Raw genomic sequence first — 25,557 nt, forward strand, 5'->3', positions numbered from 1 at the left:
ATTCAGCATTGGCCTTAACAAAGCTCTTCCTTTGCCTTACTAAGAGTGCTGGAGAGGGGGTGCAGCAGCATTTGCATTTCATACTTTATTTTAGGCTTCAAGCTGAGACTCAGTAGATGTATTACTCTCACATTGTGAAACTTATGAAAATCTGGACTATTCAACTCCAAGAAAGCCTCCCCTTTAATTTATCCCCTGATTAAGGCCGTGAGGGAAGTACATGTGAAAAGGCCAAAGCCATTACCCTGGGAAAGATATAAGGGTGCAAAATGGTTAAGCCCACCTGCCACATAAAAATTAGTCATGCCAGAGAAAAACCTAGGGAAGGTCCCTTAGCACTCCAATGTTCTGTGTAGTGTTTGGCAGCTCTCAGGGAAAGCTCTAGAACAGGTTGGTTGAACCTGATGAAACACCCCAGAGTGGAAACCATGTGACCACCTTGAGAGCTGAAGTTGGGCCCACAGGCTTCTCAGGCTCTTTCTGGAGGAATAGTATGTCACTAAACAAAAATGGCATAGCCACAGACGGCTGCTCACAGGTACAAGTAAATTTTCATGTCAGTTAGTTTAGGACTAATCGTAAAAGCAAAATGAAACTCCCCAAGTAAGGTAGGATACTGCTTTACAACCACAGCTACTCTTCTCAAAATAGTCCTTTTTCTTTCTTGAGGTTTTGTTGCTTCCATAGAGGCAGGGCAGAGAAGGCAGCGGGAGTCATCCCCAAGGCCTTGGTGAAATCCTCAACAGACAGGTGCTCCTAGGAGAGGGGCCAGAGGACAAAGGTCACATTCTTCCCCAAGCTTGGCTTTGATGAATCACATAGATGTGCATAGGAATTAAATGAAGAGCAAAAACAGGTTAACTGTCAAGAGAGCCGGGATAGGGATAGGGAGATGGGTGGCATTTTGAGGTCCAAGAGATTTAATCCCTGGATTGGGGACATAAATAAAAGCACAGTAACAACATGAGGGAGATTGAGCTCCTTTTGACCAAGGTCAAATGCACCCTTACTCTGAAATAAGAGTACATTTGATTTAGCTCAGTTAGGGAGTGGCTTCTCCTCAGATCTTAGTTTTCCTCTCTATAACGTGCGAGAAGTTTCTTCAAAGCCAATTTCTCCTGCTTTGTAATGCTTTTATGGGTACAAAAATAATATTACACATGAAAGGGCATTGGAAACAATATCTCATTCACCCATCTTATCGAACAGTGAACCTACAGTTAGGGGATCCTTCTTTCCATAAGCTTGGCACAAAGCATAAACAGATGAGCCATAGAAGGGAGTCTACCGAAGTCTGCATATGTAAGATTTAAATTGCTGTTATCACAGGAGACACAGCTATCCTAACAAAAACCCATTACCCTTAGGAGACGCTTATCCTCCTCGGTCCTACCTTGCTTTGGATCTAGTTAGCAGGCTGGTCACAAGAGACGTAGGGCCTGTCCAAGGACAGAGCCAGCAGCAGCCTAACTTAGTGTACTGCTGTGGCACTTAAAAAGGCACTGAGGCCAATTTGAAGATTCCCATTTTCAGGCAACGAAGTTAAAGCTCAAGAGAGTTAAGGTCATCTGATTCCCATAAGTGCTCCCCTGCACCACACTGACCCCCATCTGATTCCCATAAGTGCTTCCCTGCACCACACTGACCCCCTTCCTTGAGTGACTGCAGGGATACTATGAGGGCTTGTCATCTTCCCCCACCCGAGGCCTGCACAGCACACTTGTGCTGACAGTTGACTGAATTTTACTATTACACATATCCTTGTCCCTCTTGGCTTACAGGTTTGTTGCTGGTTAAAAGGTAACATGTTAAACCTCATCAGTCTCTTATATGCCACTGTAAATGTATCTGCCGGACTTTTATGTAGGAGCAGGTTTTGCTGAGATGGTGGCAGGTGGCAGTAGAGGTACAAAGGAGGTAAGTGGGAAGACTCAAGAGAAGAAGCTAGGAAAGCCAAAGAACAAATTCAGAGTCTAATTTTGCCTAGCTATTTTGAGTGAAAAACAAAAATATTTGGATAACTGACTTTGTGCTGGCTTCTCCTGTGAATGATCTAAAAGATTAGAGGGAGTGATTCTCCCTTTTTACTCTTGGCTTGGAAATCATGACAGGGAGTCACCTTTCTAGGCCTTGGATATGTATCTTCAGCCATAAAATGAGGGGATTGCCTGAAATGACCTTTGCTCCCAGCTAACATGATATGACAGTGGAACTGTTTAAAGCAAGCTCAATACCTTGAAGGCATAATCAGGTAAGAAACCCAATTAAAATCGCCGTAAACTTCCATCTCCTAGCCTTCATCTCTGCTTCCCCAGGCACCAGGAGGGGTCAGGGTTGGGGTGAGAGCAGTGAGTTTTCAATCTTAGACTGCTCTGCTTTATGGAGTTGCCCCAGAGAGTATTTTGTGGGCTCCCACAGAGAGTCCTGAATTGAATACCTTGGTAAACATCTATAGATGGATTTCAAGCTCAGGTGAATCTGATGCCCTGGTTCTCTAACCTGTCCTTAGATTTGCTTCCTGCCCCTGGGCATGCTTTCCTCAAGGCTTCTGGGAACTTCCTACTCCCCCAAGCAAGGAAGAAGGAGCAAATGAGCAGTCTGGGCACCAATGGATGGGGAAGGGCTGCCTACCCCAAACCTCTTTGTAGCACCACTCCACCGCTCTCACGTCCCTCAGCTGTGCCTACAGTGTCCTCAGTGTGCAAGTGGCTCCAGGTGCCCTCTCTGGCCCAGCCAGACTGGCTCCACAGCTTGGTTGAGACTTCTGGACTCTGACCCCCCAGGCTAGATAGCAGGAACTGCCCAGCCCAGTGGACTTGTATCTTTCCACTGGTCCTATTCATGAATGCTGTGTTTCTGCCAGCTGATTACCAGCCTCTCCCACGCCCACATCCGCCTCTGGTTTACTCACTAGTGCTCAAACAGATTACCCTCTTGCAACTGCCTGCAGGCAGATCCACCACCCCACTATTTACTGTCACTGACTCCCCTTCCAAGTTTGGAGCAGCCGGAGAGGTCTGAAGACCTCCCTCACTCTCCTTGGCATTGAACCCACAGCTCTCTGGCAAAAAATGTACATACTCCCGTGATTTTAAAAAATCAGCATCAGACAGCTGATTTTTAAAAAGGGATCTAAGACTTTAACTTAGACTGCCTCTACCATGATGGGGCTGTCTTGATTCTGTTTGTTCCATTCAAAATTAGCAATCCACTTTGCCTCCTGTCAGTCGCCTAGTTCAATAACATTGGGGCCTTCCCTTTTAGAAACTCATTGTGCCACATGATACAGTGGTAACAGTGGGACTCAGAAGACCTGGTTCTTGCTGACTTTGCTAGCAGCTAGTCATGTCACATCAGGGGTAGGTCACTTCCCCTCTCTGGGCCTCAGTTTTCTCAGATACAGAACAGACAATGATAATAACAGCTTGTATTTATATAGCATTTTCTATGTACCAGGGCAGGACAAATAATATTATTAATAAATAATAATATATTGGGATCACCCCAATACTACAGTGAGGATGCAGATGGGCAGATTTGGGAGGAGATGCATAAAAGGGGTCTCCAAAGTGGAGGGCAGGGTGCAAATACTCTGGGAACAATACACTTAGATATAAACCAGGCCCACACTCCTAACAGACAAAATACACATTCTTGGAGAAATCAGGCATCTCTCCTCTGTAGAGGCCTTAATTCATTTGTAAGACCTCTTTATGGTTTATTAGATACAGAGCATATTTTCTCTCTTCTCAAGACATCATCTAGCTAGATTTTCAGTCTGTTTGGGTCTTGTGAAATAGGAATGAATATTGGCGATGTTTTCAGCAAGCCCTTCTTGCTGTGCTCCCTCCCTTCAAGTAATCCATGTAGGCAGGCCTGCAGCTACCAGATGCTGATGAGATTCTGTCCTGGGGCTCCTGTGAACCTCTTGTCCACCAGACATGTATTTCACCCTGGATGTCCCCTGGGTGCCTCAAATAATATGGCTACCACTAAACTCATGGTTGTTCTCTAAGCCCATTCCAACCCAGCTTCATTTTTATCTCAGAGAATGACATAATTTTCCCCTCCCCCCCATGCCCACCATCTAGTCATTACCCAGTGTCATTGATTTTACCTCCTAAATATTCCTCTAGACCGTCTCCTTCCCTCCACCTCCCCAGCCACTGCCTATTTTAGGCCCCCACCTACCTCTCAGCCTGACTTGTGGGTGCTGCTTTTGCACCTTCCCATCTATTCTTCACTGAGCAGCTATAGTGATTTAGAAGTGTAAATCTGACTACCACTCCCATGCTTCAACCCTAAAGGCTCCCCTCCACCATTCCTAAGGTGGTAGGGAAGGCCCTGCTCAGGTGGGCCCCAGCTCTGCCCACCTCAGGCTCTGTGGCCCCCTTACCTTCTCATCTAACTCCACACAGTGCTTCCTCCCTGCCTCTGGGCTTCCTTTGTGCTGTCCCCTTCTCCAGGAATAACCTGATTTGCCTGAATAAATCCTGCTCACCTTTTAGAAGGAAATCCTCTGGCTAAACCAGGTTCCTTTTTGCAATACAGTTCATGGCACTTAGCCTTCATGAGACTTATTACTGAAATTAAGTAACAGTGTAACCAGGCTCCTCTGACAGCTCCTTCCCACAGAGATGAAACCTCACATAAAGGTAGAGAACAGGTCTGTTTTGTTCACCAGGGCGTCCTAGCACCTTGTCATCTGCTGGGTACAATCTAGGGGTCAACGACAAATGGACAAGCCGTATGGCTTCATCTTCTTCCTCGAGTCTGACCCACCTCCTTCCTGCTGGGGTCCACTCCCTGAGGGAGCTCGTCTGCGGGCTTGTTCACCAACTGCTCCAGGGGAAAGATGGGTAGAGGCCCAGAACTGAGGTTGCTGTTAGCATGGAACACATTCTGTTTAGAGCTTGTGACCTCCTAAGGATGAAAAGGAAACCAGTGGCTACTTCAGCTGATTTGTGGCTACCTCCCAGGCTTTCTCTGTGAACCAACACATCCTAGGGTACCACTTCAAGGAGCCTTCCTTGACACCGCCGCCATCCCAGGTCTCCCCACCGCAGACACACCACATTCCTCATAAAAACACAGCACATTGGATTGGACCCATAAGCTGAAGCTTGGTGGTCTGTATGCAACTAAAGCCAGCTGGCCCAAGGTGATTCTTTCATTTTGTGACTTATGAACTTGTCTATGGTTTCCCCTGGATGTTCAAGGTCAACTGTGGACATTTATGACCCTCTTTTTCTTATCTGTTGTGAAATTGTGATCCGTAAATTCACTCAGCCTTGACCTATCTGTGCTTTTTGCCTGCGCCATCAGTCTGCCAAGAAGGGCTTAGTGAGTGCCACGGAGTTCTCAGGATGTGGGTGGGGCCGAGGAGCGAGATATCCACTGACTGAAATTGCTCTTGTGTTCTAGATGCATTTCTGAAGCATCTACTTGATCTTGCTTCCACTGCAAACCTATGAACTTCTTGGAGGGAAGCCTTTGCTTTCATATTCCCATATCCCAGGTCAGGAGGTTAAATACATTTCTGTTAACTAACTGAAAGGTTGAATGATGTTGCAGTTTTTCTACCTGGAGAAGAGATCCTCAGGGGAAGGATAGTAGAGAAATCATTATTTCTTCAAGTATAGTCCATGGACTAACTGCATCAAGTTACCTGGGCCCTTTGTTAAAAACACGCATATCCTGGGTTTCAACCCAACTCTACAAACCAGAATTTTTGGGAATGGGACCTTGGAGTCTGAATTTTAGTAAGCCTTCCCAACCAATCCCCCAGCTCCCCATCATGCAGACTCTGTTATGCATGATAAAATTTGGGAACCATTTCTTTAGGGAATGGAGGCGACAAAACAGCTGGAGGCATTGAAGTTAAATTGCCCAAGAATTGGAAGGACATGGTGACAAGGAAAGCACAGGGCCCTGACGTCTTCTCTCAAATGAGGCTGACCATTATCACCTGGCCCCCACAGAGATCAGCCCCGGCCCAGTACTCACAGCAGTGATCTGACCCCAGTCCCCAGAGTTTCCAAGTTCCGCCTTCAGGTCCTCATAGGATTTGGTGTTCTGCATATAAAGTGACAAATCAGACCTGGGTCTCAGCAGGGTTAATGAAAGACCATTTTTCTTCAGAAGCTGAAAGAAGGCTGGCCTAGAACCTGGGGGTGAGGAGGGGAAAACGGAGCTCAGCGGGAGGCTGGAAGAGGGGCCCTGATAAAAGAGGCTGGCTGGTGAAGATGAGCATGGAAAGGGCTGACAGGTCAGAAAAGGCTGGGGTAGGGGCTTATTTGTCCCCACTCGGCCTGATGTGGGGATGGAGGCCACCCCAAGAGGCCACAGCAGCCATAGCAGCTTGAGAACCTGCCTACACTGTGTAGGCTCAGAGGGTTTCAGGGGTCCTGGACCACTGGGGACTCCTTTCAGAGCCTCGAGGGGAAAGAGTAAAGGGAGTAGAAGGGGCCTGGGCTCCATGAGCAGCCCCATCACCATATCCCAGGGGCTGGCACCAAACATGCCACATTGTGAGCTCCATTTATGGTGCATGAATGAATGCATGCATGCATGAATGAATGAGTGAGTGAGTTTGAGAGAAGCCAGCACAGACTTGAAGTGAGGGAAAGGCTGCCAGAGTTGCTGACTTGAGACACAGATGTGAATTTAAGCTATGGCATCTAGATTTGCAGTCTTGAGGTTTGTTTGAATCCATCCTCAAGAGTAACGCAGCCCATTAAACACTGAAATTATTTGTTTAATGTTTTTGAGGAAATCTAAGTTCTCTGTTTCCCTGAACTCATTCATTGTGCCAACATAGCCCCCCAGTGCGACCAGGCCAGCACTCACTCTACTTTAGCCTCCCTCCTTCCTGCAGAAAACCCTCATGTTCAGGACCAGCCCTCGGCTTCTATCTGGGGTCAGTTTAGGAAAATTCTGTGTAAGTCTGATTCTGTGTTTCTGAGGAAAGGACCACATGCATGACCCTTTTTTCTTAGAATTTAGTGCCAGGGAGACATCTGTCTGTCCTTGAGAACTGACGCATTTCCTCTCATCTGGCATGAGGAACCACCAGTGGCATCCTGTAGAAGTCTCTGTGACAACAGAAGTATTCTTTTTCTGTGCTGTTCTATATGGGAGCCACTACCACTCATGGCCACTGGAGCACTTAAATTGTGACCACTGAAAAACTGAATCATTAATTCTACTTAATTTTAATTAATTGAAATTTAAATAGTCCACACAGCGCTTACCAGTGAGGTCCAACAGCTTGAAGCACATCTAATGCATGAAGGAGACACCAAGGCACAGTAATTGGCCTGGGTTTTTGATAGACTTCTCCTTCCCTCTCCCTCACCAGAGGGTTTGATGGTCTTCCTGCAGCCTTACTTTTTATTCTTAGCCACCTCAAGCCACTTTACAAGCATATGACAAGGAACAGAAAGGCCTGGGGGCCACCGCCTGCCTTTGGGTGTGTCCTGAAGCAGCCACCTAGGGAAGGAAGTGCCCAGCTGAAAGGGATAGGCTGGGGCCACTCACACTCCACTTGAAGGGATCCCAAGCCAGGAACCAGCCTGTGAAGGTGGGGGGCTCGTGTCCCTGCTTCACCACAATGATGGGGGTCTCAGGGTCACGGCCGCTGGGGTGGGTCTTGAGGTATTCCTGCACCGTGGTGGCTGCAGCTTTCTTCTCATTCTCATTGGCATTCTTCCCAATCCAGAAGAAGACCTGCAGAGAATCCAGAACTTGGTCATCCTTCCTGGCCCACAGGACTCCACCCAGGTTCACCCAGGCTCAGCTATAAAGCAGAGGAACCAAATGACTCCCCCATTGGTGCAGGCCCCATCTGGTCTTGACTTTGGGAAATAAACAGATTGGGAAGTTATTTTGCAAATGTGTGACTCCCAGCCTCTCCAGAGCCAAAGACCCTCAAAATACTCCTCTACCATGTGAAATAAATTTGGGGGAAGAGTGGCCTCCTGGCACATGCCTCTCCACCTGCCTTCTCTCTTAGCCTTCTATTTTTCATAATACCAATCCCAGTGAGATCACATATGGGACCTGTGAAAACGTCAAACCTTATCTCTCCCTGAAGCCAGGTGGCGGGAAGGACAGCCCCAGGCCTCAGGCCTACCTGGTCCCAGACATCTAGCAGGAAAACATCATCCTCTTCCAAGTCATCCTGAGTGAAGTCAGGGATTTCTGTGGCCAGGAAGCGCCCTGTCTGGTTGGAGCATTCAAAGAGCCGGGGAGTGATGGCCATGTTTTCCTCCTGCAGTCTGCAGGATGAGAAAACAGTTTGGCAGGAAGAAGGTGTAGGGAAAGAAGAATAGAGGACAAAGAACTCTGACATGAAAAGCCCATCTCCTAGGAAAATGCTCTTTCTTCTGATCATACAAAAGTTGCCCCCTCTTCCCAAGAGCCCAAGAGTGCTCCAAGGAGAAAGCCCCACTGCTTCTCCAGGACACGCATTCCAATGGCTCTTCGTAGTCCTGCTGGAAAGTTTTTCTGATATCTTCCCTCCGTCCCTCCTGCTGTGCGTGCCCTTTTGCTTTAGAACTGGGGAATAGTTGATCATGGCGCTTCTTTAGAAAAAGCATTTGAAAGAGAGTTAAAGCTCGTACTCCTCAGCCTCTGGGTCTTCGGTCAGCATGTAAGGGCAGGGACTGATCAGACTCCGGCATCTTCTTCCTATTGCCCTGCCCCTCTTTTTGAGCTGTCTCCTCTGGCTGTGAACTCCCTTTGCCAAGAAAACACCCCACCAGGCCCTGGGGAACACCACAGTGAGAAGTGCAGACCGGCACTGTGCCCGAGAGGCTCCAAGGGCATGAGCTTCCCTTACTCATCTGGGAGCCCTGGGGCCCTGGCACACACTGTTCAATCCATGCCTGCTGCCAGCTCTGTCCCAGGGGTGTGGAGGTGCTGGGAAGCTCTCCAGCCTCACAAGGAGAGCTGGAGGCAGAGGGAGGGACCCCAGAGTTACCTCTTGCTGCTGGCATAGGGGGCCTTCCCACCCAGGGCCATCCAGAAGTTGGCTGGTTCCTGTCCTTCCACCACCACTTGCTTCTCCGTCCGGGAGATGGTGTCAGCAACTGTCTTGGCCATCTCCCGCTCATCCCCGCTGCAGCCCTGGGAAATGAGGGCATCGGCTGTGCTGGAGGAGACCATCTCCAGTGCCATGCCTACCATCCCCCCAGTCTGCCACATTCACTGGTCCAGAGCTCTTGGCTCTGAGGGTTCTCCTGGGTCAGGACCCCACGCACATGGCCAACACGGGACAGTTCTCCCATCCTCTCCTCTGTCCTTGACACTCCAAAGAATGGCAGAGGAGACAAGAGTCAGCACCCTTCTTATGGGGCACAAAAGGGATCCAAGAGGCTGAGATAAACAGGGAGGCAGTGACAGGCACAGGCACACTGAAAGCCAAAGAAGACATGGACAGCCTGACACTGGGCTGACGGGTGGTTGGAGACAAACAGGAGAGACTGACTGAGACCTAGAGGAAGAGGATCTGAGGATGTCCAGGCCCAGAGCTGCGGAGGAGGGAGCTGGAGCAAGAGGCAGCTAGGGAACTGGAGAGCAGGACTGATGCAGCCAGAGGCTCCAACTGGACCCAGGTCTGCTCTCAGGCTGGGGGATCCCTGAGACCCACCTGGGGAGGGGGAGCTCCTAAGCCCTGCACATACCTTCCCATACCACAGGTAGCAGCAGGATGGGGTCTTGAGGATGAAGACGTCGTTGGAGTTGAGGAAGGAGGCCCGCGCTGGGACCTCCAAGGCTTTCGTGTTGTTTGTGTTGGATCCCTGTACTTGGAACAGCCGCGTGGAGGGCACAGGCTCCAGGTTGTTAGTCCGGGAGGTGCCTCCCTGCAGGTGTGGGAAGAAGGCAGGAAGAGAGGCAGGAGTCATTAATGCAGGTGATGAGGGCGTGGCGGGACCCAGAGAACAGAGGAAGAGGGGCTGGGGCAGGGTCTGCCTGCCCTCCAGGGCCCCATGCTGGTCACCAGACTAGTCTTTCCAGAACATGGCTTTGGTCATGGCCCCCCCCTGCTCAAACCCTTCGTTGGCTCCCCACTGCTTACAGACTAGAACCCAGCTCTTCAGCCCGGCCCTTGAAGGCCCCACATGATGAAGATGCAAACTGCCTTTCCAGACTCACTCTCTGATACCTCCAGTCCCTCAGTTTAGCTTAGCCAGGCTTCCCACTGGGCCTTCTGGGTCCTGGCTGTGCCCCTAGCATTGCCTGTCCTCATTTTATCTCCACTAAGCCCTTCAACTCTGACCCCAGGGCCAAGACCTCATCCAGATCCCCTTTCTACTATGATTTCTATGCCTATCCCCAGATGACTGTGTTCACACTCCCCTACGAACTCAATTTGTATTCCTGGCTTTTAGTCACCGTGCTTGGGCTGTTAGTTCGCTGTTCTCCCAGCAAGATGGTAAACAGCAATGTGTGGGGTCTCCAGGGCACTTTGCAGAGGGCTGTGTACTTAGTAGGTGATCAATAAACAGACAATGGCTTAAGTGAATGCAGGAGATATTTCATGATGTGAGCACCAGAGCAGTTCAGGCAGGTCCACCCTTTAGGCAAATCTAGCCAAAGTAACACCCTTTTTTATGCAGTGGATCCAAGGATTTGGGGTGTAGAGACAAAGTGTACTTGTACATGCTAAGTGCCCAATACATGTATGTTTTAAAGTACTGAATGGTTGTTTCTATTAGCCAGTTTCATTTACGCAATGAAGCCTCAAACAGTCCCCTCCTACAAAGAATGGGCTTCACCCGCAGCCCTGCCCCCACCACATCCCCTTCCCCATCTCCTGGGATACCCAGCCCCTCAAGTGCAGTACTGCCAGGCTCCCCTGTCTAGCAGCCACACCTGGTAGACCACCATGCGTCCCTTGAAGATAGACATGAGGTGAGGTGGCTCCTTGCCCATTGGGACCCGGATCTGGACTGGCTCATTGTTGTACTTCTGGTCCAGAATGACAGCTTGATAGGCTGAGGCAGTGATTTCATCCTGGCTGGCTTGGCTGCCCTGGAAATGAGCAAGACAGAAGGGGTGGGACTGGGTCAGCCCCCAATTCTCACTCTGTCTCCAGCCTCAACAACTCTATCCCCAAATCTGACCTGGCTCCAAATTCAACCGTCTTCCCCACCAAAACCCACCTTGGACATGGCCTAAAACTCGACCTAACCCAGACCTCAGTTCTGACCCCAGCCCAACCCTGACCCTCCCGCAACCCCAGCCTTGACAATGGACTAGAGGTGCAAAACTTACTGTACCCTTTTGAGGAAATACCATGGCTACCACCCCACTGGAGGTGCCCAGTACCCAGGCACCTCCCTGCCCTCTCACATCTGGACACAGAAAGCAGGTGAAGGGGATGTGCAGGAAGCCATGGAAATTGGAAGGGAAACCCAGAGAAACCAGAGGGCAAAGGACTGTGAGTGGGGGTACTCAATGTCTGTGGGGTCCCCAGATAGAAAGGGGGTGAGCTCCCCATCACCAGAGGTATTCAACACAAGGGTGACTGCCATTTAGCAGGGGCATAGCAGAGAGGGAGCTGAGTTGGCTGTGCTCTGGGAGCAGAGTGGGGAAGGCTGACCTGCCAGATGTAGAGCAGGTAGTTCTGCTTTTCGCCGATGAGGTAGGTGTAGAGTAGCAGGTAGCAGTCACCCCCATAGAAGTGGCCTAGCCACTTGGAATCCACAGGCACCAGCTCTAGGTCCTCGATGCGCCACACCTGGGGCCAGCACCAGGCGGGTATGAGGTCCAGGACAGGCTCCAGCAACCCCTTCCCACCCAGCACAGACCTCTCTCTCCTCACCGTACCTGTACCTCCCCACTCCCGTCATCTACCATCTTCTTCTGGGCAGCCACCTGAGGCTGGACATGCATGGAAGTAGCATCAAACTTCACCTGTTCCACCTTGGCTGGAGTGAGGGGGGATTATGACACCAACTGTCACCAGCTGAGGGCCCCAGGTCCTCCCGACAGCCACGAGTGCTAGCTACAATTCTTAGACCCATTTTACAGATGAGGAACCCAAGGCCCAAGAGATTCAGTGGCTCACCCAGGGTCACACAGCTGAAGAGTGGCAGAGTTATAATGCAAAACTCAGTAAATATTGTCTGGTGGAAGACTGAAGCCTTCTAGCATCCAGAGAGAACCAATCCCATTCCAAACGAAAGGGTTGTTCTCAGCTCCCTTTTTGTGACAATTCTTCAGTTTACCCATGTCCCTTGGTGTCCCCACCCCATGTGGGGAGCCCAGAGCCAGGGTAAGCGTGCATATGAATGAGGAGGGTGGAAGGCAGGTGACCCCTGACCCCACTCCAGGTTCCCAGCCTTGGCCTGTCTCAGGCCAGCCCTCACCCACGGAGCCCACAGTGTGGGTTTTGCCCAGGCCTGAGGTCCTAGAGGGCACAGTCCACTTCTGAAAGAGCTGCTGAAAGATGGGTGACTCGGCCCCATCGTTTTGTACCTCTACCTGCGTTCTCGGTGGGTACTGCTTTGCTTTGATGAAGTTCTGGGAAGAGAAGGGGGTAGCTGGGCTGTGTCCTTCCCCAACCCCCAGCCCCAGTGGGAGCCAAAGCCTGGCTTTAACTCCAACCAGAGCCAACCACAAACCAACCCTAGTCCCAGGCCCAAATTTGAACCCAGTCCCATTCCCGATGCTGACCCCAACCCATCCCTGCTGGGGCTCCAATCCCAAACCAGACCCCAAACTTGGCACCACCTCCAGCCTTCCTCTGACCTCCACCCTGAGGCCAAATTTGACTCCAACTGTGACCCCTTCTCAATTCAACACTGACCCTCAGCTGCCATCTGCAACCTTAAACCCAACCCCCAGTTCAGTGCAGACCCCAAGCCAGCCAGGGTACCTGACTCTAGCCACAACGACCCCAAATCTGCCTTGCCCTGGCCCCCTGCTGACCCAATCCACTCTTGTAGGAAGGCCAGCCCCCTCTCCTTCCTGTCTCTGAACCGAGTTCAGGGTAGGAGCTCACTTCCTGAGGAGGCCCCAGGTTGCCTGCTGGTGCTGGTGGGCTCCCTGGCATGCAGATAATCCCAGGGCAGCTACAGACCATTTGCCCAGAGTCTTCCCTGGCCCCTGCCTGGCACTAGGCTGGGGCTAAGCTCACTTCCCTCTCCCTGTGGAGGCTGTTTCTCTCCCCATTCCTGGCAGCTCTCCTCCTCCAGGACCCCATGCCCACCAGCGCCTGGCTCATGGCTTCCTTTCTCTCCTGGGCATTGGCATCCTTTCCCTTCCACACGTAGATCTTCAGGCCCCCCTGGTCCAGGATGTAACAGTCCTGGAGGCCGGAGAGACAGGCACAGGGTGAGAGCCAGGGTTAGGGAGCTGCAGGCACAAACACATCTCCCCTCCCACACCCCCCACAGCCCCTGACATTGCACCTGTTTGGGGGAGAGTGGGCAGGGTGCAGGGGATGGGAGTTGGGGCTGGGGGCCTCCAGACCCTCTCACCTCATGACTGAGCAGGTCTTGTGTAAGTGGCCGCGTGGCGACTTCTCTAACCACCAGCTTTCCCTCTGAGTCAGATACACTGCAGGACAAAGGAACAGCATGGGTGAGGGGGACCCCCTCAGCTGGGCCCCTGCCTCCAGGAAGTCCCCCAGTGCCCAGGAGGAGGCCAATCAGGCACTCACTGGTACAACTTGAGGCTGGCCTTGAGTGCAGGTTCCACCCCTGTGTCGGGCACCGCTGGCTTCAGCTCCCTCCGTTGGCCCAGGATGTGGTTCATGATGTCCATCAGCTGTGGCGATGCCTTCTCGTTCTCCCCATCCACCACGCCCACATAGGAACGCCCGCCCCGCTCCTGGTCTCGGATATCCTTGGCCAGGGTCATGCCCTGCAGGTGACCCATGAAGGCTGGTGGGGTCAGGGCAGCATTCACCACCCAAACCATGCCAGGAGAGCCCCGGGCCACCCTGCAGCAGCTGCAAGGGATAAGGCCCCTACTCTGCTGTTCCCCTTTGAGGCGGGACCAGACCTATAAGGTGCACGTAAGCAAACCAAGTAGAAATACTTTGGGAAAGCAGGTTTCCTCATTGGCAGGAGGGTGTTTTGGGTGGATTTATTGAGCCTTCAGTTTGATATTGTTTCAAATTTGTGATTTGACTTCATCATTTGGACAAGGGCTGAGCCCTGAAATCACAGTACTTAGTCTCTTTGTCCAAAGCATGCTCACACACACACGGGCGTATACATACAGCCTCACATGTGTGCACATGCAGATGCACACACACACAGCACAGTGAACACACACACAGGTGCTCACACACACCCTGGCTCCCTGTCCTCAGCCCGCCTTGTCCCCACTCCCTCTCCAGGCCAGCTCACCATCCCGGGGCCCTTGTGGACTGCTGAGGCCCAGATTTCTGTCTCCAGCCCAGCTCTCATCTATTCATCTCATTTCCATGATAACCCCATTTTAAGAGATCCAAAACGGAACTCCTGATTTTCTCCCCAAATCTGTTGCTCCTGATTTTTCCCATCCCAGAAAATGGGACTCCATCACCCCCATGATTGCTCAAGCACAGCGCTTTGAGTTCCATCTGCTCTACCCTCTCTCTGCACCCCCATCCAGCCCAGATGCTAGCCACTTCCTGGCCAATGGGCCAGGCACTCACTGACTCCTCCCTGATGGCTACAGGGACTCCATGTCCCCTTAGCCCCTCTACACCATTTCTCCACTCAGAAGTCACAGTGACCTTCAGGGGCCTCCTGGAGAACAAAACCCAATCCTCTCAGAAGCCTTCCCAGAGCCTCTTCACCCCTCACTTCTAGCTTATTCCCTATGTGTCTGTCTCCCCACAACTTGATGGCCAGTGGGAGCCAGAGCCAGGGCAGGGCTCTGCCCATTTCATTCACCACCGAATCCCCAGCGCTTGGCACAGTGTCTGCCACACAGCAGGGGCTCATTAAATCTCAGCGGATTAGCCACAAGTACACACTCATGAACTCCAACATGCACACCTCTCCCCACATGTGTCGAGACTCAGATGCACTTCAAACACACTGTCCAAGGCAGTCAGGGGAGAGAGGCCTGGGGAAGTGAGGGCCGGCCAGGGTGTGGGAAGCTTGACAGGGGGCAGGGCCAGGTGGGGGCGGGGCTGGCGCATGGGCGGGCTTTACCTTAAGTCTCTCCATGCGGTTACTCTCGGGTCCATTCCACTGGATGATAAGCTTTCCGAGGTCCAGGAGGAAAACATCCCCACGGTTGAAACTCTTCCAAGACATTTCCACCTAGAAAGCCATAGGGGAGGTGCAGACTCCATTCACACGCCGGCCATTTCTTCCCCACACCCACCCAGCTTCTCACCCTTCCTCACCCTCTGACCCCCACCCAGGCTGGGAGTGGGGAAAGGAGTCCCTGCCCCAGGGCTCTGGTTGATGCCTACCTCTTTGGCCACCACGTTCCTCTTGCCCTTGACGTGTAACAGCCGCTGGATCTCGTAGGAGTTGGTCTCCACGTGCTTCATGCCAGAAGCCACACCCCCTTTCCGGATCCTGAGAAGAGAGATGAGCTGACCAGAGGGAGTGGTTGGGAGGTGTGACAGATCCTGGCTGCCTTGCTGCCACTGCGACCATCTGAGGGTTGGGGCTGGGACTAGGGTGATGCATGGGGCACCTTGGGTGCAAATTTTAAGGAGACACTCATTCTCAGGATCATGCAAGTGCAAGGTCAGTCTGTTGCCTACATGCACATGACATTCCTTGGCAGCAAGTGCCTCCTTAAAATTTGCCCCCTAGATGCCCCACTGACCTCACCCTTGTCCCTGCCCTGCTGAGAGACCTGCAAAGATGTGTGTGTGGCAATGTGGTAATGTAGAAGGACAGGACAGGACTCTCAGGACAGGGCAGTGGGAGTGAAGAAGAAAGCAGATGCTGTGGACTGAATTGTGTCCTCACCCAAACTCATATGTTGACATCCTAACCCCTAATGTGATGGTATTTGGAGATGGGGCCTTTGGGAAGTTATAAATTTAGATGAGGTTGAGATGAGGTCCTGAGGGTAGGGGCCTCATTGTGAGATTAATGCTGTTACAGGAAGAGACACCAGAGAGCTTGCTCACTTTCTCTACCAGGTGAGGACACAATGACGAAGGGGCCACCTGCAAGCCAGGAAGTAGGCTCTCACCAGCAATGGCATCAGCTAGCACCTTGACCTTGGGCTTCCCAACCTTCAGAACTGTGAGGAAGTTAACTTCTGTTGTTTAAGCCACTCAGTCTATGGTAGTTGTTAGAGCAACCCAAGCAGACAAACTCAGGAGAGTTGCCAACTCAGGTTCCCAAAGCTGCCATCTGCTGCCCTGAGTGTGGGAAGAAGAGGAGCAAGACAAAAGGGAGGGGTGGGGACTATGGCTAACTAGGGAGTTCCTGGTTGATCCTACTGATCAGTAGCAACTTGGTTCCTGACTACATATTTCATGGGAAAAGCCTGAAGGCCAGAACTTCAGATTCTTCAAGAAAAGCTGGAAATCTGGGTCTTTTGTGTGAAAAGTCTGCTTTAGAGAACAAAGGAACAGTCATTTGCCCATTGGCCAGGGAGAAGTCTTGATATGATGCCTGGGAAGGCCTCCTCTGGCACTGAGCTCTCCAGGACATTGAAATGGGGTCGATTTACGAAAAATTCATGGTATGAAGAGTTACAGGATTTTAGAACTCTGAGGTGGCCAAAGACACACTCAAGGGATGAAAGTCAAGGGCAGGGGTAGGGAAGAGGAAAGGAGAACAAAAATCACCAAAAGTCCAAAGTCCATCGTGGACCCTCCTCATGGGCTCCTCCCACAGCTTCAAGTTCCTTTCCCAGCACCAGCTGTGGCCCCCAGCCTCAGGTGCCCCTCCCCAGCCCTGGTCCCACTACCCAGCCTACACATGCCCCTCCTTACACAATGCCCTGCTTGAAGTAGCCTCGGAAGGCATCGCTCTCATTGCCCTGGACCTCCCGGTGCTGGACAGCCCGCCCCTTCAGGTAGTCATCCATCTGCGTGGTATAAATGGCAGCGGCGCCTTGCTCATCCTGGGACGAGGCCTGGCCAATCCAGTAGTGAATGTCATAGGACAGGTTGCTGCCCGTCTTGTGGATCTAGGGAGAGGGGGTATCCAGTGCACCTGAGGTCCTAGGCTTCCACAGCCCCCTCCTGGCCTCCCTACTTCGCAAGGTCTCCCACACATGGGGCCTGGGCCACAGGTTAGCTGGGCGTAGGAGAAGAACACAGGACTGGTGGCCAGGAGCCCTGAATTGTGGCCCCAGCTCTGCCACAGACTCTCTGAGACATGGGCAAGTGGCTTCCCCTCTGGGTCTTGCTCATCTCTCCTTGGAAATAACTTGGTTGGGTATGACAGCATTTTCCAAAAGATGTGCATGGACTGTCAGAGGTCTGTGAGGTGATTAGGTGAAACACAAATGTATATATGAAACATGTAAATATTTTATAGCTACTGTCTACTTGCAACATGGGGCACTGCTTTCCATTTATGGGAAAGATAGAGTTATGTTTTTAAATAAATAGATTTCAATTTTAAAAGTGAGTCAATATAAGGAAAATACAAATGCATTAATAGTACAGGATGTGACAAAAGCCAAGAAAATGTGGTGTCGATGACTATGGATTTTGGAAATGTGGACTCGAGGCAGGAAGACATCCAAAAGCTCAGAAGGTCCCCCAAGACCATAAATCCACAGATCACCTCAGCTGGGAGCTCAGTGGCCCAGGGCAGCAAGAGCTCCTTGTATCTCTGTCATGACCCTGCAGAGCTACCCAGGGCTGGGCCTCTGGGCACACCCAGCGAGTTCTGTCCGCCGGTGAAGCCAGGCAGCTCTCCCATATCCTCCAGCCTCACGTGTCCTCCCTGATGCCACAGGCTGCTTTGCTGTCCGCTCAGCCCCTTCCCCTGTGCGTCCCCCACTCACAGCCAGGACTACGTAGCAGTCACCATCGAAGAAGCTGCCCAAGGCGCTGGAAGGGACAGGCACCATCTGCATGGCCTGGGGAGAGAAAGGGGATCGGGAGCTGCCCTGGGTCCCCCAGATGCCCAGCTTCCCTGCCCACCTTAACCTCTGGGAGAGCTGGGAGAGGCAGAGAACTGGGAGGAGGAGGGCCTGAGGACAGGAGAAGGGAAAGGAGCAGGGAATGTGGCTGGTGCCTGAGGAGAGGGCAGGGTGGCCCATGGGGACAGGAAAGCAGGGCAGGACTGGAGGACAGTGAGAATCCCAGGCCTCAGTCCATTCCATCCCCTGACATCCGGCAGGCCTCACCTCGATCCTCCATATCTGCACCCCCGGTGTGGTGATGTTGAGGGAGCCTTTGACTTGGGAGCTCAGTTTGGTCATGGTGATGAGCCTGGGCAGGAGTGGATGTGGGAGCAACGACTGAGGAGCTGGGAGCACCCCGGGTTTCTGGTGCTGCTCTTCCAGCCCAGCCCTGGAGAGCTCCCAGCAATGCCTGGAGGCCAGGGCTCAGGGACCTGAGGAAGGGAGGGGTTGGCTCCCCTTCCTGGGCCCAGATTGGCAAGGGCCCAGCCTCCAGCCTTCCCACCCCACTCTGATCTTGTCACCTTCTAGTTCAAAAACCTTCCTGACTCCCTGTCATTTACTGAATAAAGCCCCCACTCCTTAGCCTCCCACTCAAGGCCCTTGTTTACTTGCCCCAAACACGTTTTTCTTTTTGAAATGTATTTTAATCAAAGCTATGCTTGGTTAAAAAATGATCACACAGAGTTTTGTTTTGTTTTTTTTTAAAGAAAGTAAAAAATAAATAAGAGCTGAAAAGTGTATGCACCCGAAAGAATTGAAAAACAGGTGTTCAAACAAAAACTTGTTTGTGAAGTTCATAGCAGGTCTATTCACAATAGCTGAAAGGTGGAAACAACCCAAATGTCTATCAATAGATGAAAGGATGCACAAAAGGTGGTGTATACATACGATGGAATATTACTCAGCCATAAAAAGGAGTGAAGCACTGCAGCGTAGATGAACCTTGAATATATTATGCTCAGTGAAAGAAGCCAAACACAAACGGCCATGTATTGTATGATTCTGTTTGTATGAAATACCCGGAATAGGCAAATCTGTAGAGACAGCCGACAAATTAGTGGTTGTCAGAGCATGAGGGGAGGAGCAAACAGGGAGTGACAGCTAGTGGGAATGGAGTTTCCATTCTGGGTGATAAAAATTCTGCAACTAGGTAGTGGTGATGGTTGTGCAACACTGTGAATGTACCAAATGCCACCAAATTGTATGCTTTAGTTTAAAATGGTAAATCTTATGTCTATTTTACCACAATAAAAAAAAAAGAGTATGCAGCTGTTTCCTGTTCCTTCCTAGCTACCCCCAAACACCCCTCAGTTACTGTCCTAGTGGCCCACAAGATGTATAACCCATGAGGGTGGGGCCATGCTTTTTTGTTCAGTACTGAATTTCTAGCATCTAGTGCTGGCACTTTGCTGAGTGGGTAGATAGACGGATGGGTGACTGAGTAGATTAATGGATGGATGAGTGTATGTACGTAAGTATGTATGGATGGATGGGTGAGTGGACAGATGACTAGATGTATGTATGTATGTATGATGTATGGATGTATGGATGGATGGATGGGTGGGTGAGTGGATGGATGGGTAGATGTATGTATGTATGTATGTATGTATGTATGACAAGTGAATTTTCCCAATGTGAACCACCTTCCACCCACTGTTCTAGAAGAAACAGCCCCTCCCCAAATTTCTTTTATGGTATCTTTTATGCCGCTTTCTGTTTTGACCTGTAACTGTGTTCTCCACTCCAGCTGCTCATCAGAATCACCTAGGGAACTTTTAAACAATACTGATGCTCCAGCGCTCAGGATGTATCCCTAGAGATTCTGATTTAATTAAGACAGAGTGGGGCCCAGGCTTGGGTACTTTATTATCTATGTTTTGGGAGACAGGGCATGAAAGCTTTTAAAACTCCTTAGTGATTCTGATAGAAGCCAGGGCAGAGAACCACCTGCCCCCAGTTATTCTTGTCCCTCATTTCCTATCCCTTCCCACCAAGCCTACCACCTAGCCTGGCATGAAGTCACTCTCCATAAATGCTCCTTGAACTGATGAACAATGAATGAAGGCTCATGTGGCCCCCAGGTATCAGGCCTCCTTGTGCTGACACTTGGAATCTCTCTATCTAATCTCTCCTTGCACCTTGACTGAGTCACCTCTTGGAACAATGAGCTGGCCTTTTACTACTTGGGAACTCCCTCTTCTGAGTTCTGAGCAGTGACTCTTCTCCCTGGCATTCTGGAGTTTGGGGGCCAAAGTCTCCTTGCCCAGCCTCTGATTAGTGGCCCTTCCAGGAGATCAGGGCCACCTGCTGACTGCCAGCACTCCACTTATAGGAGCCCCTTGTGCCTGGATCCTGTCTGATGCCCCTGTTGGCCATGGAATCCTCCATGAAGTGGTTCTCAACCCATAAAGACCCCAGGGCTCCCAGACTCCTGGTTCAGTAGAACCACTTTGGGTACAAAGGAGGAAAATATTTTTTGTCTTATTTCAATCACCACCTTTGTCTACAACCCCCTTTCTCCAAGAAAGACTCTTTGATGCTCACTAGCTGTATGAACATGGACCTCTTTCGTCATCTATGAGGTGGGTGGCGGAGGGGAGTCAAGTAGATAATCTGTAAAGTCCCTTCAAGTGCTCTGATTCTGGGAGTGCACAAGAGGACTAGAGTTCAGATGGAAGGAAGTGTTGCTTGCCTATCAGAGTGGAGAGGCAGGGGAGCAGGGGCTTGAAAAAGCTAGTACTCCCCCTCCCTAGGGAGATACCAGGATTGGGGACCTCCAGAAGCCTAAACAGGGAAGGGTAGACTCCTCAGGGCCATGGATGGGCAAGGGGATTCTCGGGAGGGTGGCTCTAAGAGGCGTATTCCACTCCCAGGGTATCCACAGGGATACCCGCCAAGTGCTCCTGCCCCATCCATGTTGGCTTCTGCCCCACCCTGGTGGGGTCTCCCCACCCCTACAGAGCCTTCCTGTGTCTCCTGAACTGGTGGGAGGAATGTGAGCCCCTCGCCCCACCACTGCCAACAGTAGGGTCCCCAGTTTAAATATGTACTGTCTTCTCCCTCAACCTGAATTCACTGGCTCTCCCTCACCGCTGATCCCCTCCCTTCTCCGATCCCAACTTGAGGAAGGGCACCATTACCCCAGTTCTCCAAGTCAGCCACTTGTGCAACACCCCACCCTCCGGCCTTGCTGTCTCTCTGAACAGCTCTCCATCCTGCCCCCTCATCTCCCACCTGCTTGCACATTACCTTCTAGCAATGCCAAACTGCCCACTTGCTGTGCCCCCCACCAAGTCCTTGCTCCTGTGGTTCCCTTTATGAGATGCCCTCCCACGTTTCTTCACTGGGCTAACACTCCCATGTTCTTCTAGACTCAACTCAGGTCTCATTTCCTCAAGGAAACCATCCCAGAACCCTCGGGCTAGACTAGGGGGTTCTTCTTGGGGGCCCCAAAGCATCTAGACCTAGTCCTCTCTTGGCCCTCTAAGTACATGATGACAAAATGATCTGTTTATCAGTCTGAGGCAACCCCCCCCTCCAAATGGGACCTAGCCATCTGTCTGTGTGGCCCCCAGCTCCCAGCCTGTAGTCAGGGCTCAATAAGTATTCATGAAGCTGAAAGGCTAAAGCGTGGAATGGAGGGGATGGACCTTCTTGGAGCCCTGGAGGGAGTTAGGGTTCCTGCTCCCCCGAGGGCCTATCTTTCCTTTCTTAACTGCTGCTCTGTTGTCTTTGGGTTTGGACTCCAGAGAGCCCTGGGGTGCTGTCACTGCTCTCAGTGCCCAGTCATGCATTCAGAGCTGCACAGGGATGTGGCAGTCTCTGAAACAAAGGACACCCCTCCCCCACCCCCGGCTCCCACGGGCCCCTGACAGCAGTGGGTGAGCACGAGCCAGTGGCCCAGCCTGCAGACTCTGCCCGCGGCCCACCTGAGATGCCTGAGTAAGTCTACTGGGACGGGAGTGGTCAGTGTGTACCAAGTCCTTGGTCTGGACTTGGCTCCCACCTCCCCTACCCACCCCCCATTTCAGCTGAACGGAGCTGTAGTGGCTGGTGAGGCCAAGGGGATGGGTCCCCGTGGAGGGGTGAGGGGCAGAGGTGCATGCTAGGGCAGCCGAGCGTAGACCAGGGCCAAAGGGCCCCGACACCACCAGCCCCTGCCTCTGCCTTGCCCATTCAACCTCTGATGGCTGTTGCTCACACCCCAGAAAGGAGAGCTCTGAGTTCCCAGGCACATCAGACGAATGGCAGCACAAAGAAGGAAACCTCTTCAGGTGAGGAAGAAATGGGCAAAGAGATGTGGGGAGGGGAGGGAGGTCATTGTGACCAACTAGTCTTGGTTTGTCTGGAACTATGCAAGTCTTAAATCTAGAAGTCCTGTGTCTGCAGATGGTCCTGGGCCCAGGCCAAGGGGATGGCTGGTGCCCAGTGGGGGGCGGCCGGGCAGCAGGTGAGGTCTGAAAGAGAGCTCGTCTGCACTGGGGCCTGGGCAGCTCCTTCCCTGGAGGCCCTGGAAGCCAGGCAAGGGCCCCGGCTTTCTCCAGACTCTCCGAGTGCCAAGCCTCTCCTGAACACCCGCCGGCCCCAGGTGCTACAGGAGGGCCCAGGCTGCCAGCAAGAAGCTGGGCGCCCTGCGTTGTCTCCTGTGCTCTCCCACCTACAGTCCCCATGTCCCCACAGGATTGCCTTACCTGTCTTGGGGAGGCAGCTGCCACCTGGAGGTCTCAGGCAGTTGTGGCAAACTGGCTGCAGGAGAGCGACCTTTGTCCCCACCCCCCTTCCTCTAGGAACTGCCTTCACCATATAAGGGAAGATAGGGCCCTAGAGAAGGAGAGAGAATGGGGTGGGGGGAGAGGCAGGTGCCAGCCAGGTCCCTGGGCACTGGAGCCCAGTGACAGCCTGACAGCCAGAGCCAACACGCCCCGCCCTTGGCTGCAGAGCAAGCTCCCAGGATGGGGTGTGCTTCTGCCCGGACCCTGGGCCCTCACTTCAGGGGCACAACACCAGCCAGCAGAGGCAGGGGCGCCTACCAACCCAGGGGAGGAGGCTTATCAGTCCTACCTCCTTTCCAGTGGGGAATGGCTCTTGGGGCAGGTGAGCCCAGCACCCAGGGATGCAGGGCCAGGGGTTCACACTTGGGGCCCCCTCCAGGACAAATGGGACCCTGGTATGGTACCCCTAGGGGTCTCTCCTGCCCAACAGGATGCTGGCTCAGAGGGGACCCAAATGCTCTTTCTGTCCCCCCACTTCAGGGGCACTGCTGCACCTGGAGTTTTTATGAGCTGCCATAAACCAGTGCCTTTGGACTCTGCTCTGCCACTCTCCCAGAAGCCAAGGCTTCAGTCCCCGACCCCTGTTCCTAGGGGGCCCCATCTCATTCAGGACTTGAAAGGAGCACAGACCTCTCAGATGCGGGTCTCTGCCTCGAAGTCGGCTTTGCCTGCACACTCAGTGCCGTGGGCAGCTGTCTCCCACCCCCACCGCTGAAGAAATTTCCTCTCACTTTTGACCCATGGTCTTCTGGCAAGTGAGATGAAGTGAGTTGGGCGAGGGCAGCCCCTCCTCGTGACCACACTTTCCCCTGTTGTGGAGGCCAGATTTCGTGTGTGTGTGCATGCGCATGTGGGTGCCTGGGGGTGCCTGTGGGAGCATGCTCATGCACAGTCTGGTAAGATGTGTAATCACACTGCAGGTATGATTTGAAAAATAACGCCTTCTTTTGAGAATGAAAGGAGTCTATATTCACTCAAACAGGCAAAAAAAAAAAAAGAACCCCCAAAAACTCATCTATAACTCTGTGCATGTACTATATGTACATAATATCTACATCTACACACACACACACACACACACACACACACACACACACACTCACACATGGACAGATACTTTTTAGTTCCACACATTATATGTTACTTTACAACTACATTTTAATTGTCTCATGGTAATCCATTAGGTAGATAGCATAGTTTATAAAACCAATTGCTCATTATTGAACTTCCACATTCATTCACTTATTTGATGCTACAAAGAATGCTGCGGTGCTCCATCTCTGCCATTAGATTGCACCCATTATTCTTTTGTTGGGATAAGCCCAGAAAAGTAAGACTGCTGGGTCAAAGATGTGACCAGGCCAATCGCCTTCCAAGAAAGTCACATTAATGTACAATCTTTTTATTTATATGCTGGCAGTGCAGAAAAGTACTGTTTTCCCACATTCTCCCCAGCACTGGGCTCCAGCTTTTAAGAAAACCTCTGTCAGTTTGATTGACAAAAAGAGAATAGTCATCATGTTGTTGATTTATGTTATTTTGATGACCACTGGGCTAACCATTTAAAAATGTTTCTTGGCTACATCTTCTCTGTGACTTTTTAATTAATTTGTTGAGTTGTTTATCTGTTAACTGTATTAAGGTTGGTAACCTGCCTGTCATTTATGGTGTACTCTCCAGTTTGTTGCTAGCCTTTTAATTTGGCCTTGGGATGTTTTTGGCAAACATATGTTTTAAAAAATTATTTTGAAGATTATTTGATTATCTGGATCTGGGCAATGGTTACATGTCAGAATTCATCAAGCTGTGCACTAAGATTTGTGCATTTCATTGTATGTATCTCAATATAAAAAATTTTAAATTAATTTCTTAAAACCTTAATAGAATATAGAGGGGCTGAGCTTATCCCCTTGCTGACCAAAAAAAGAAAAAAAAGAAAAAGAGAAGTGTTCTGGCAAAAGTGTAAAATAAATTAATAAATTAAGGAAATAAATAATAAAAAATTATTTCCAATTTATTAGGATAAGTGCCAAACACATATAAAAGTATTAATAATAGTACAATAGTATAATAAAAACACTCATGGACTCAAGAATTAACCATATATATATTTGGAACTAAATTTCAAATATCATGATGCTGCTTTATCACACATCTCCTAAGACTGAGGACATTCTCAATTCTGCACATCTGAGAATTTGAACAATTATTTTTAATATCATTTCTATCCAGTCCATAGTCAAATTTCTCCAACCATCCCCTCCAGGACTTTAACAGCTGGTTTTATTGACTCATGATCAAATGAAGGTCATGCATTTTTTTGAATGTTATGTCTATTCAGCATTTTGTAAAACTAAAACAGTCTAATGATACCAACTTACCTGAATGAAGGACAGTTGTCTTGTAGAATGTTGTCTGAGTCTGTGTGTATCATTTAATTTGTTCCTCTTCCTCCAATATTTCCTACAAACCGAAAGTACATCTAAAGTCTGGGTTAGGTTCCTCTTAAACACTTTTTTCCGAGAGTACTTGAAAAAAGGGTTAGCACTTCTCCAACTAATATTGTAAGAATTACCTGGGAATCTATTTAAAGTGAAGATTCTGATTCAGTGTGTCTAGGGTGAGGTCTGAGACTGCATTACTAACAAGCTCTCAGATGATGCTGATATGCCAGTCCATGGACCACACTTTGAGTAGCATGAGCAAAGGTGTTGCTGGT

The 25,557-nt window shown here is 50.8% G+C and overlaps 1 protein-coding gene across 1 annotated transcript; it reads right to left on the reverse strand.

The window, feature by feature from the left end:
* Nucleotides 1–532: 532 nt before the first annotated feature.
* Nucleotides 533–22,891, reverse strand: VIL1 (villin 1). Its single transcript, XM_017645616.3, has 20 exons — nt 22,758–22,891; nt 18,289–18,373; nt 17,944–18,018; nt 16,919–17,115; nt 15,428–15,536; nt 15,162–15,272; nt 13,673–13,875; nt 13,491–13,569; nt 13,220–13,318; nt 12,378–12,531; nt 11,836–11,936; nt 11,609–11,746; nt 10,879–11,037; nt 9,687–9,866; nt 8,984–9,129; nt 8,135–8,279; nt 7,540–7,728; nt 6,007–6,075; nt 4,783–4,923; nt 533–756 (listed from the first exon to the last, which is right to left on the reverse strand). The coding sequence occupies exons 2-20, from the start codon at nt 18,361–18,363 to the stop codon at nt 643–645; spliced, it is 2,484 nt and encodes an 827-aa protein (XP_017501105.1). The 5' UTR covers nt 18,364–18,373; nt 22,758–22,891; the 3' UTR covers nt 533–642.
* Between the last annotated feature and the right edge of the window lie 2,666 nt (nt 22,892–25,557).

The sequence above is a fragment of the Manis javanica genome, chromosome 12 (assembly GCF_040802235.1).
Source record: "Manis javanica isolate MJ-LG chromosome 12, MJ_LKY, whole genome shotgun sequence".
In the NCBI taxonomy this organism is placed as follows: domain Eukaryota; kingdom Metazoa; phylum Chordata; class Mammalia; order Pholidota; family Manidae; genus Manis; species Manis javanica.